Source organism: Rhipicephalus microplus, chromosome 9 (genome assembly GCF_043290135.1).
Source record: "Rhipicephalus microplus isolate Deutch F79 chromosome 9, USDA_Rmic, whole genome shotgun sequence".
In the NCBI taxonomy this organism is placed as follows: Eukaryota; Metazoa; Arthropoda; class Arachnida; order Ixodida; family Ixodidae; genus Rhipicephalus; species Rhipicephalus microplus.
Window position 1 is genome coordinate 77,111,168 of NC_134708.1, and position 12,399 is coordinate 77,123,566.

The 12,399-nt window shown below is 45.1% G+C and overlaps 1 protein-coding gene across 1 annotated transcript in view; it reads right to left on the reverse strand.

Annotated features, from left to right (window-relative positions):
* Positions 1-12,399, reverse strand: part of LOC119163199 (uncharacterized) — a 109,733-nt gene that overhangs the window by 3,428 nt on the left and 93,906 nt on the right. Inside the window, exon 12 of the mRNA XM_037415149.2 lies at positions 1,697-1,807. Coding sequence (XP_037271046.2) covers positions 1,697-1,807 — 111 coding nt within the window. The remainder of the gene's footprint in view (positions 1-1,696; positions 1,808-12,399) is intronic.

The window sequence follows — 12,399 nt, forward strand, 5'->3', positions numbered from 1 at the left end:
CTCTGCCAATTCTGCGAAGAACTGGAAAATACTGCACATTACTTTTTGTCATGTTCAAGATTTTCTCGTATTAGAACTCGACTTCTCATTATTTCTTTTTCAAAAATAGGCTTACCTTATCAAGAAAAACACGCCTCAGGCTTGAGATACTGCCACAGGGATGCCTTTGATGCTATGCATAATTTTATTATTACTACTCAACGAGTACCATTTTAATCAGGTATTTAAAATTCTTCATCAGTTCAATAAGGTGAAACGTATTTAGGTTTTCAAAATTGTTCCCATCAAGTTAATACAATACTTATAAATACATACCAGCTCAAAACTATAATATTTGTAGTTCAAATTGAATATATTATATACTATTTTATTTCTTTATTTTTAGTATTGAATCACCTCTCTCACCTAAAGTAATTTAAAAGTCTCAACGCTGCATTCTTGGCCAATCTCTCAAAGTGGGTACGTGCCAATTTTTGAAGGAAACAAACAAATAAACAAACAGACATAGGGTACACTGTTTCTAAACAGCTTCTTTGTTGCACTTCACTCATCTTCAGTGTTTGTTGATCTTCTGCAAGCTGTCCCCGCGCACGCCATAAAAGCGTTCTGCAGCTATCTTTTCTCGCAATCGTTTAATCATAACAGTGGTATCTGCTGTGATCTCGAGGGGCGCCCAGAAGCATGTGCTAGGATGCACTTTATCAACTGTCAACAACGACCGTGGCGACGTTGTTGGCGTTGTAGCAAGTAACCAACGTTGCAGCAAGGTGCGATTGAAGCATCAAAAACAAACTATCCTTAACAAGATTGATGGCAAAATACAGCCGCCACCTCGCTGTCCACATGAGGGGTTACTGTAGAAAAGGTAGCTTATGTCTGGCATTCCTTAAAGTACACGCGGATAACACGCACACAGAGAAAATCGGGACTGAAGCAAGAATTGGGGGTACAGTACTACCATGTTGCAGATTCACGGTTTTTTTTGGGCAACAAGCGATTTTTTTTTCTGGTTTTCCAAAAACCTGCGCCGCGATGGCGACGAAAGGGCCCTTTGTGGCCACCATGGCGACAGCAAATGCTGTCGTCGTCGCTCGAAAATGGTGTGCATGTGGTTGGGCCTTAAAGTTTCGTACTTGTAGGATGCGACCGCTGATTGGCACGGGCAGTTTCATGACCTTCGCTTGTTGTGTGCTTATCAGCTGCTATGTCTACACGCGCACTATTCGTGAGCCCCGCTGTGGCGCATAGATAATTAAAAAAAAACTAGGGACGTGTCGCGCACAGATTAAAAAACAAAAAAATGCGGTACGCGACAGTGGGCGAAAATGAGGAGATAGCGAGCTGAGGAGGCAGAGGGGGTTGGGATAACAATAAAAAAAAAGAAGAGATTCAACGGGCTAGAAGGCGCCACGAGTCGGTTAGCGAGACTGCACAGGACGAATGTAGGGGGCGCTTTTATTACGGGGGGGGGGGGGGGGGGAATAATCCAAATTTTGAGGACTGAAGTGGGGGTGCGTTTATTATGCAAGTAAATCGGTACTGCTTAAAAAATAACTGCGTGCTTTCGAAATTAACTACTGCACCTACGAATACTACAAGGGTAAGCTGTCTGTCCCATCGGTAAAAACTGGGTCGAACAAAATCAGTCGTTGGTCCCTTTAAAGTTACATAACAAGCACATTGCTGCGATACTTACCTCGCTGAGTTCATCTAACCGGGCGTTCATTACGCCAAGTACTTGGTCAAGCTTGGCTTCTAAGTTGGATTCAGTGGCAGGAGCCACTTGTTGGACATGGCCATTGGAGGCCTGCGTGTAAGAGAACATTAATCAGATGGTAAAAATAACGCTCTTCTACTATTCTGATTGCTTAACACATAACTTTGAAACATCACAGACAACAACGTTTTAGTAATTGAGGTATTGAAGCAAACGTACGACATCAAATAAGACTCCTGTAAGACATTCTAGTGTTAACGCGAGGACACCACACTGACATTTTAATACTGTCGCCACTGTGCAATCACTCATCATAAAAAGATCATTGCAATGCACAAGTAAGACAGCATAAAATGCTAGATATAGATTCCCACTTGAATTTTGAAAAAAAAAAAAGTCTTCTTAATGTCAGCCTAGAGTGTGCATGAACTCATTTCTCGGTACGGTGAAACTTCGATAATACGTCCCCCGTTTTCGCGACGACTCGCACTTTACGACGAATCAGTTTGGTCCCGGCAAAATCCCCATAGAAGTAACGTATCAAAAACCTTGGTTATATGATGCAGTTTTGACGTCGACCCCACATCTTATGACTTACAGATTCCATCCGCAAAAAGAAAAAAGCACGTTTATTTAAATCAAACATCGTCCAAATATTCACAAGTGCAAAATATGAGCTTACTTTCCCCTGGGTTGACGATTGGAAAAGTAGAGAGACAGGATGTCTTCTCAGAATGCAAGAATTATTCTCCAGGAAGTTCACGCCCTTCTACATACGCCTCGACTGCGTGCGCACGTGTCCGGGGTCTACCTAGTCAAGCTCTATCTACGCTAAGTAGCTTCAGCCGGTTGAAAAGCTTATATTTTCACGTTTTGGGTCCGCGGAAACTTCTCCTGGTTGACATACAGCTGATCTCCTGCCTCTGTTGCACTCGCAGTCACAGGCTTGCACACGCATAAGGGCGCAGCGCAGCTGTTTTAGCCGTACAAAATTAGTTTCACCGGACGTCAACGTTCATGCTAACAGTGGGACTAATTGCACTTGACAAGCCAACAAATTATGATGCACACAGCTCAGTTTTAGCTGCGTCACGCAAGAAGGTATTCTACTATAGTGAACCAGAAGAGATGACCGACGGGGTGCGCCTGGTTTCCCGGCGTCCCTTTACGCTCTGGACGGCCGCTCAAGTAGGTGGGGGCGCTGCAGCTCCTTTTCATACATGGTTGAGCAGAAGCTTCCAGGTTTATTCTATGCAGAAGATATTGTCGTACTTGCGGACAGTCAAGACCGTATACAGCGCCTGGCAGATATATGCGGAAAGGAAGGCGAGGCTCTAGGACTAGAATTTAGCACAACAAAATGTGGATTGATGGTATTCAATGATTACAAAGACCATGTTGTCTTAATAAGGGCCAAGAAATACCGGGGGTAAGCGAGTACAAGCACTTTGGAGTTTGGGTAAATGAGGGTGATGATGATTAGTGGAGTTTATTGGCGCAAGGGCCAGATGTGGCCAAAGAGCGCCAGAGCGATGATAATGAACGGTGCAATGTGCAGTGTAGATAAAACAGATGTGACGTGGCTGTAAATGGGCCTAAAAACAGTCGCTGTAGATGCGTAAAAATATATATACATAGTAAAATTATGGCAATGACAAATGATGTGTGCTATGGAAACATAAAATGGTTTAAAAGTGATATGTGTGTGAAATAAAAACTTGGCATGGAGCACCAGTGCCTCGACAGAGCCCTTAAAACAAGAGCATGGAGGTCTGGGCTCATTAAAAGCTGCTATCACAGCGGCATCCTCTGAACAGAGGATGCGCAATGAACCTGTTGGGCTAAAAACATTCAATGTTGGGCTAAAAATATTCAATACTACATCCTTTAAAAAGCTTAAAACTGATTTTGCATCAAAAAGCGGCTCTTCACCGAGAAACATAATCGGATGTAGTGGAAGATTATAGCGGTATGCTAAAGCAAAATATTTCTTTCTCTCACTTTCAGCTTCAGGACACTCCAGGAGGACGTGGAGGACGGTTAGCCTCTCACCACATCTACCACAAGTAGGAGGTTCATCGCCAGTCAGCAGAAAGCTATGGGTACCATAAGTGTGCCCTATTCTGAGGCGACAGAATAGGACATCAGTTCGTCGTGTTCTTGTAGCGGAGGGCCAGTAACCCAACCGCGGCTTAATCAAGTGAAGCTTATTATTTATTTCTGTGTCCCACAAGCGTTGCCAGTGGTTTCGCAGTTTCTTACGTAGGAAGGGTTTTAGGTCTGTTGCAGGGACAGTAGCGGTGGGGTTAATAGCGCGCAATATAATTGAGGTGGCCATTTGGTCAGCTAACACATTGCCCTCGATGCTTCTATGGCCAGGAACCCAGCAAATAGTAACATGCTGGTTGGACATATACGTTGTACACAGAACGAAATACAGCTCAATTATTACTGGATTTCTGAATCTGAAAAGGGATCTTAATGCATTTACGACGCTTAACGAGTCTGTGAATATAATGAATTTTTGTATGTTTGATTTCCGTATATGCTTCACAGCCGACAATAGTGCATATCCCTCAGCCGTAAATATACTTGTTTCCGGGTGCAGCACACCGGATTCCGAGAAGGATGGTCCGACGGCTGCATAAGCCACCCCTGCATGCGACTTAGAAGCATCAGTATAAAACTCTACGCATGAGTAGTTGGATTGAAGTTGTCGGAAATGCATTTTAATATGTGCTTCTGGTGCATGTTTAGTGATCTCGGCAAAGGAAGTGTCACAATGTATGAGCTGCCACTGCCACGGCGGTAAATGTTTTATTGTGGGCATAGGACAAAGTTCTAGCAGCGGAACACCCATTTCCTCACTTAAGCTTCTCACACGCAAAGAGAACGGCTTTCTCGCTGCGGGTCGATTATGGTAGAGGGTGGCAGCAGTCATATCGTTTATAGCTGAATAAGGATGCTTTATGTTTGCGCGTACCTTTATAAAATAAGTGAAACTGCTATAGGATCGCTGTACGTGAAGTGACCACTGATTCGACTCTACATAGAGACTCTGGATCGGACTTGTCCTGAAAGCACCGGTTGCCAGTTGGATACCCAGATGGTGAACGGGGTCTAGGATTTTCAAAGCACTTCGCGTTGCGGAATGATAAATTATAGAGGCATAATCAAGGCGCGACCAAACAAGGCTTTTGTACAAGTTTAAGAGACACTTCCGATCACTACCCCATGTTGTACGTGATAGGAGCTTTAGGAGGTTTATCGCTTTCAGACATTTCATTTTTGCATGTTTTATATGGGGAATAAACGTGAGCTTAGAATCTAAAGTGGTTCCTAGGAATTTATGCTCGCTGCTCACAGAGAGTTGGTCTCCCTTGATCGTAATATTTGGAAGTGGCATCACCCCTCGTTTGTTGGAGAAGAGTACGCAAGTACTTTTCTGGGTGTTTATTTTAAAACCGTTCTCATCAGCCCATTTAGAGAATTTATTCATTCCAAGCTGCACTTGTCGTTCGCAGATAGACATATTGCATGATTTGAAACTCATCTGCACATCATCAACATACACAGAATAAAACATCGCGCTTGGATTGACTGACTGCAGGGAGTTCATTTTTACAAGAAAGAGTGTGCAACTAAGCACGCCCCCTTGCGGAACACCAGTTTCTTGGGTAAATGATCTAGAGAGAGCATTTCCCACTTTTACGCCAAAGGTTCGGTTAGACAGATAACTTTTAATTGTGTTTAGCATGTTCCCATGGATGCCCATGGCGGCAAGATCGCGTAGAATCCCGAATCGCCATGTGGTATCGTACGCCTTCTCCAGGTCCAAGAACACCGAAAGTACAAACTGCCTATGAATAAATGCATCTCTGATGTATGTCTCTATGCAAACAAGGTGGTCTATTGTCGACCTCCCCTCTCTGAAACCACACTGAAGGGGGTCTAGTATACTGTTACTTTCTAGGAAGTGGGTTAAGCGCCGGTTTAACATTTTCTCATATAGTTTGCACAAACAGCTTCTTAACGCTATTGGCCTGTAGCTGGCGGCCAAGGATGGGTCTTTGCCTTGTTTAAGTACCGGGATGACTATCCCTTCTTTCCATGACAATGGAATATATCCAGCTTCCCACATGATATTGAAGAGGGTTAGGAGCGTTTTTAGTGCCTCTGGGTGAAGATACTTGATTATTTCGTACGTTATACGATCGCGACCTGGCGCCGAGTTGTTATAGTACGCAAGAGATGCCTTAAGTTCAGCTAATGAAAATGGGCAGTTGTAAGCCACCCTGGAGGGACGTTTAGATTTAAGGGGTTGCCGCTCTTCGCGTTCTTTGCATCTTAAAAACGTTTCTGTGTAGTGCGATGCTTTCGAGACGTATTCAAAGTGTTCGCCTAGGCAGTCCGTCTGCTCCTCCAGGCTCTCCCCTCGGCTACTTACCATAGGTAGGGGGTGTGACTCCCGACCCATTAACTTCTTTACCCTATTCCAAACCTTCGTTTCGTCGGTGTAAGAATTTATACCGCAGATGTACCTATCCCAACTTTCTTTCTTTGCAAGGCGACGCATTCTTCTGGCTTGGGACTTAACCTGTTTGAAATTGTTGAGGTTTTCAGCCGTTGGGTAATTTCGGAGTAATCTCCAAGCCTTATTTTGTCTATTGCGCGCTTTCCGACAATCGTCGTTCCACCATGGGATGCGACGTTTATTGGTCATTCCGTTGGTCTGCTTGATACATTTCACTGCAGCGTCAATAATAAAACCTGTTAGGTATGCTACAGCATCGTCTATATTAAAATCAGCAATCTCATCTCCGTCTAAAAATGTAATTTCTCGAAATAATTCCCAGTTGGCTGACTTGGTGTTCCAGCGAGGAAAGTCAGGCGAGCATGTATATTCTTTTGTTAACTTTAACATAATCGGGAAGTGGTCACTGCCAAAAGGGTTCTTGAGAACGAACCACTCCAGATATGGAATTATAGCACTCGAGACAATACTCAGGTCTATAGAAGAGTAGGTGTTATGTGTAGTGCTATAATACGTTGGTTCTTTTTTGTTTAGTAGACATGCACCTGACGAAAACAGAAAGTGTTCTATTAGGCGTCTTCGCGCATCTAAACGGGAGTCGCCCCATAGGGGATTATGTGCATTTAGATCACCAACGACTATATATGGCGGAGGAAGTTCATCAATGAAGTTTTGAAATTGTGTTTTTGAAAGTTGATAGCACGGGGGAATGTAAATAGAGGTAATTGTTAGTAGCTTCCCGAACAGCACTGCTCGAACAGCAACTGCCTCAAGAGAAGTTCGGAGGTTTAATTGCTTACAGGCAACACCTTTATCAACTATTATAGCCACACCGCCCGACGAAGCGGCAGCATCGTCACGGTCTTTGCGGAAGATGGCATAATGCTTTAGAAAGTTTGTTTTTGTGGACTTGAGATGTGTCTCCTGAACACACAGCACCTTTGGAGTATGTTTATTAAGAAGTTCTCTAATATCATCGAGGTTATGGAGAAGTCCTCTCACATTCCATTGTAAGATCTGTATATCCATTTTAGATGTGTTTTGTGCTGTGTGCTCAAGGATGTAAAGTTAGCTCACGGACCCTTTCCAGGGGCCATGACACGAGATTTTTCTTTTTTGGATCGGTCGACGGAGTCCCGCCGATCCTTAGGCGCTGGCTGCGCCCTCACACTCCGTGTTGTGTCCATTGCCTCTTGCGAGGCGCTGGACAGGCGCTCTTGCGAGCGCTGCATTTGTTTTAAGGGCCTCGCCTCAAAATACGAGACCTTCGCGGCCCCAAGCCCGGAGGTTGGTGGGTCTTTCTTGGATGGCGGAGCAGCACTGGCTGCAACCGCCGAGGGGGCGAATGGCGTCACCGCTTGCTCACTACGCGTGTGCCAGACAGGCGCCAGGGGCCGTTGTGGCGCTGCCCCCTGACGCGCCACTTCGGCAAAGCTAGTTTCTGGTAGGCAGGACACCTGCCTTCGTGCCTCCTTAAATGAAATGTTTTGTATTACCTTAATTGTGACAATTTCCTTTTCCTTTTTCCAGCACGGGCATGACCGCGAGTATGCGGCATGTTCCCCATTACAGTTCGCACAGTGAAGAGAGTTTTCACAGGCATCTGATGTGTGCTCTTCAGCACTGCATTTCGCGCAAGTTAGGCGGCCTCGGCAGTTCTGTGAACTGTGGCCGAACCGCTGGCATTTGAAACATCGGAGGGGGTTTGGTATATATGGCCTCACTCGAAGCTTGATATACCCAGCCTCAACGGAGTCGGGCAGTACACTTGAATTAAAGGTAAGTATCAGGTGTTTAGTCTGGACTTCTTTGCCATCACGCCTCATGCTAATTCGTTTCACGTTTATGACATTCTGTTCGCTGAAACCCTCCAGGAGTTCAGCCTCCGTCAGCCCTAACAGGTCTTCATCTGAGACAACGCCACGGGTGGTATTCATGGTTCGGTGTGGGGTTACTATTAATTTGGTATCTCCAAATTTCACTAGGTTAGGCAATTTTTCATATTGTTTCTGGTCGCAGAGCTCCAACAGGAGGTCACCACTTGCCATTCATGAAGCTTTATATCCTGGGCCAAAGATTTCCGTCAAAGACTTTGATACTAGAAAAGGTGAAAGTGTTCGCACTGATTTGCCGAGTGTGTCAGCGTGGATAACATGGAATCGGGGAAAAAATACTTCCTGGTTACCAAAAAACTGGAAAACTTCATCGGTGCGCCCTCTTTTCTGAGGGCGATCAGAGAGTGGGGGGAAGGAACAAGCCATATGTAAATGCTTACTTTCGGCAGCGGCGCCAGCCACCCACCATGGAGTCCTACAAGGGGACGCTGCAGGGTCTGTAAGTACAGGCCCCGCAGACGCCAGCCGTACGCCACCACTATAACCGAATATGGTGTATCCAAGGTAGGATAGCCACACAGGGTTAACCCTTGCCGCCAGGAAACACCGAAGTCAATGGAAGTGAGTAGAGGACAGGAAAGATTTAAAGTGAGAGAAAAGACGAAGATGTGAGGTGGAGACAGGAAAAGGCAACTGCCGATTCCCCCCGGGCGGGTCAATCCGGGGGGTGCCGTCTACGTGAAGCCAGGGCCAAAGGGGTGTGTTGCCTCTGCCGGGGGGCCTTTAAGGTCCAATCACCCGGCGTCGGCTCAACCCCCAGGATCCCCTTTTCCCTGGACACGGCAAAGCCACGCACGGCGAGGCGTGGGAGGGAGTAGAAACTCCCCCGTTAGCTCGGGCCCGTGGTGTCGCTACACACCAAACGCCTACCTGCGCAGGCGCCCCTGCGGGGGGGTAAATGAGGGAGGTAGATATAAGAAGGTACAGAAAAAAAAACAACGGCAGCAAAGGGACAGAGGAATGCTGCAATAATGAAGCACATAGTGTTATGGGGATACAAAAAGTACGAAGTGCTTCAAGGTCTGTGGAAAGGCATATTGATTTCAGGGCTTACATTTGGGAGCTCAGTAGTGGGCATAGAGTCAGAGGTGCAATCAGGAATGGATGTAAATCAAAGGACTGTGGGACGCCTCGCATCAGGCGCTCACGGAAATATAATGAATGAGGCTGTAAAGGGGGATACGGGATGGGCAGGCTTTGGAGTTAAGGGAAGCTCAGAGCAAAATGAGATTGGAGGAAAGGCTTAAGAAAATGAAGGAAAGTGACGGGCAGGGAAAGTGTTCAGGTATTTCTATAACAAGAGCGTGGACACAAAGGAACTAGGAGACTCACCAGCACTTAATATATGGCTGGCAGTGTGGGCGACACGGCAACAAAAAGCATTAAGCGAAAAGTGAGAGAGGCAGAGAGGATTTATTAAATGACACCAAGGAAAAAGAGGCCGGTTCTCAGTAACAACCAAGAAAGCAAGAAAGAAATAAGGAGGGAGAGGGTTTATAATAATTCAAGAGGAAGTTCTTTACTGTTGGAAGCGAGGTCGGGTTGATTAAGAGCGCGTACATACTGAGGAGGAGCTAAGGAAACGATGGAACATGTTCTGATTCAATGCGGCGATATCCACCCAGGTATTCATGTGGGTACAATCCTACATGAGCCTTTAGGCTTTAGGGACAGACATTGAAACCTGAACACGTCCACAATAGAAGCAAGTAAGAGACGGCTAAAGTATTGATGGCAGAAAAGTAGAGATAAAGAATAGAAACAGTGAGAAAATGACGTCATTTCGTCAGAAGAGGCAGAGAGATGAAACGTAAGTTTATACTTTTCATTGTTATAAGATCTATTGAATCGAAGAAGATAAGGCATTAGGCCAACATAAAAAGAAAGTTTTCTTTACTTTTTTTTTTCTGGCGAGCCTGGTGGCACGCATGTCAGCACACCGTTATAAAGGGAATGCTCATAGGATCCATCCACACAGGGAGCCCTTACGAGCGGGCCGCCTCAACGGAGGTGGCGCGCACATACAAGTGGTGACTAATAACTGAATTTTGTTTCAAAGGAACATGCAGGTATAAATATTCTGAATTGCCCATGCGCATCAAATATCGTGCATTACATATGTGCATCAGATATCACACCGCTTCAAGAAAATCGGTGAGAAATCAGAGGTGACGGTTCTTTCTTCCGCTCCTAATAAACTGTCGAAGCTATGCAAGCGAACTCGTCCTGTGAATAAGGATGAAGGCTGCAATATTAAGCATAGTAACCAAATCACAGACTGTGCGAAACACGTGGTATATGACATACCTCTTTCCAGTGGAGCAGCATACGTGGGACAAGCAGGAAGATGTCTCAACATGCGTCTGCCAAAGCATCGTCAAAAAAATAAAAAAAAATGTAGAGATGGTTTTTCCGGGCAACAATGTTTCGAGTGTGGCTGCACTCATATGTTTGGTGGCCCTGTTGTCGCTAAAATGCCACGTGAGAAAAAAAGGCTGATTATTGAAGCTGCGGCAATTGAAGAAAAAAGGCGATTAGCAAGCCTTCTACTATATCACTATCCACAAAGGAGTTATCATTCTTTCGGCGAGCAAACTTTCTTGCACGCTTTCCTCAATTTTGAGTAAATGATTACGCATTATCATGGTCAAAGGACGTTTTCGACAACAAGCACTTGCACATGGGCAATTCTGCAAATTAATACACGTTTATTCGAAATAAAATTCAGTTGTTAGTCAGCGCTTCTCTTTGTGTCCCCACTCTTCGTGCGCTGGGAGCTATTATGGATTATTATGCACAGATGAAGGCTCCCTGTTTTTATAGTGTGTGTGGGGGCTGTATGGTGCGAATGGCTGTGCCCAACGTGTTCTCTGGCCGAACGTGCTATATTAACGTTGGCTGGGCTTGCGTTTTGTTGGGAGCAACCTTTGCGATTAGGTGCCTTCTTGCGTAGATCATGAGCGTCGTATGCAGCTCGCGGTTTGGCAAAGCGGCGGACAGACTTGCACCAGTGCTTCGGTCCGGGTTGGAGCATGGGCTACCAGAATGAGCCAAGAGCGTCGCTGTTCGCCGCACCGAAAGACGACGACCTCCGAACGAAGTGGGAGTGGAACCTTCCCAGGAAAAAGAAAGCTCTCGGCATTTGTTCGGCAGTATGCGAGCACCACTTTAAGCCGCACTTCATTCTGCGTGAGTATGTTCCCATAATAAACGGCAACGAAGTAAGGATTTTCTCGGAATCCGTACTTCGTTTCCGTTTATGACATGAGCGGATGTGCAGATTCCCGAGAGGAACCCGCGTCGCAAAGAGGGCGCAGCTGCAAGTCTATGAAAATCCGGTTCCTCAAAAAGTCATTACGTCACACACTTCGGGTGCTATTGATTTACCAGCACATTCACTACCATAAATGTGCAAATAATAAGTAATTGCACATGTAAGATTGGTGTGTGCAGATAACAGTACCGATAATACTAAAATCTGCATCATTGCGTGATGAAAATCTCAGGTTGGCACGCCTCAGAAGTATTAAAAAAATGCAGTGGCGCCATCTTGTGCCATCCATGCGAAAATGGGCCGCCTGTGTGAAGCTGTTTGTGCCACCACATATCTTCTAGTTAACTATACATTCCAAGCTAACTCATGGTCCACAGCCATTATGTGATAGTGATGACACTGTCTGATTCTTCTGACGAGAGGCTGTTGGCAATGCGATTTCAGTTTCGTTTTCACGTGCAGGCAGTTTTCGGATTTCTTTTATCGGTGGAAAGATGCGCGTTGAATTCAATCTTTTTAAGTTTGAGAATAAATTCTTACTCATCCATCCTTTAACTATGTAATGCTGCTATTAGCTGCCACTGGCAAGTATAATTTAATCTACTTTCTTTGCAGATACTCAAGGCTGTGGTGTGGGCTTATTCAGGAGGTCTGCTTTTTGGAGCAAGGCTGAGTGTCACTGCTTACAATTTTAGTTTTTCGATTACTACTTATATGATGCCTGGATTTTGTGATCGTTTTTCGTGGTCCCCTGAAAGTCTTATAACTGGGATTTTATTGTAAAGAGTTCCTCTAAATAACAGCTTCAAAACTTAAGGGCTATAATTTTGGGTATGGCTAGTTGCAAAAGAAATCGTACAAGTTGACAATGTGTTGGAACTACAGTGTTTAAAGTCTCCAATAATTTTATAGCCACGTTGGTTTGCTGTGAAGAAATTAAAGCACACGCACAGCAGGTCTGTACATATACAGTAAGCTG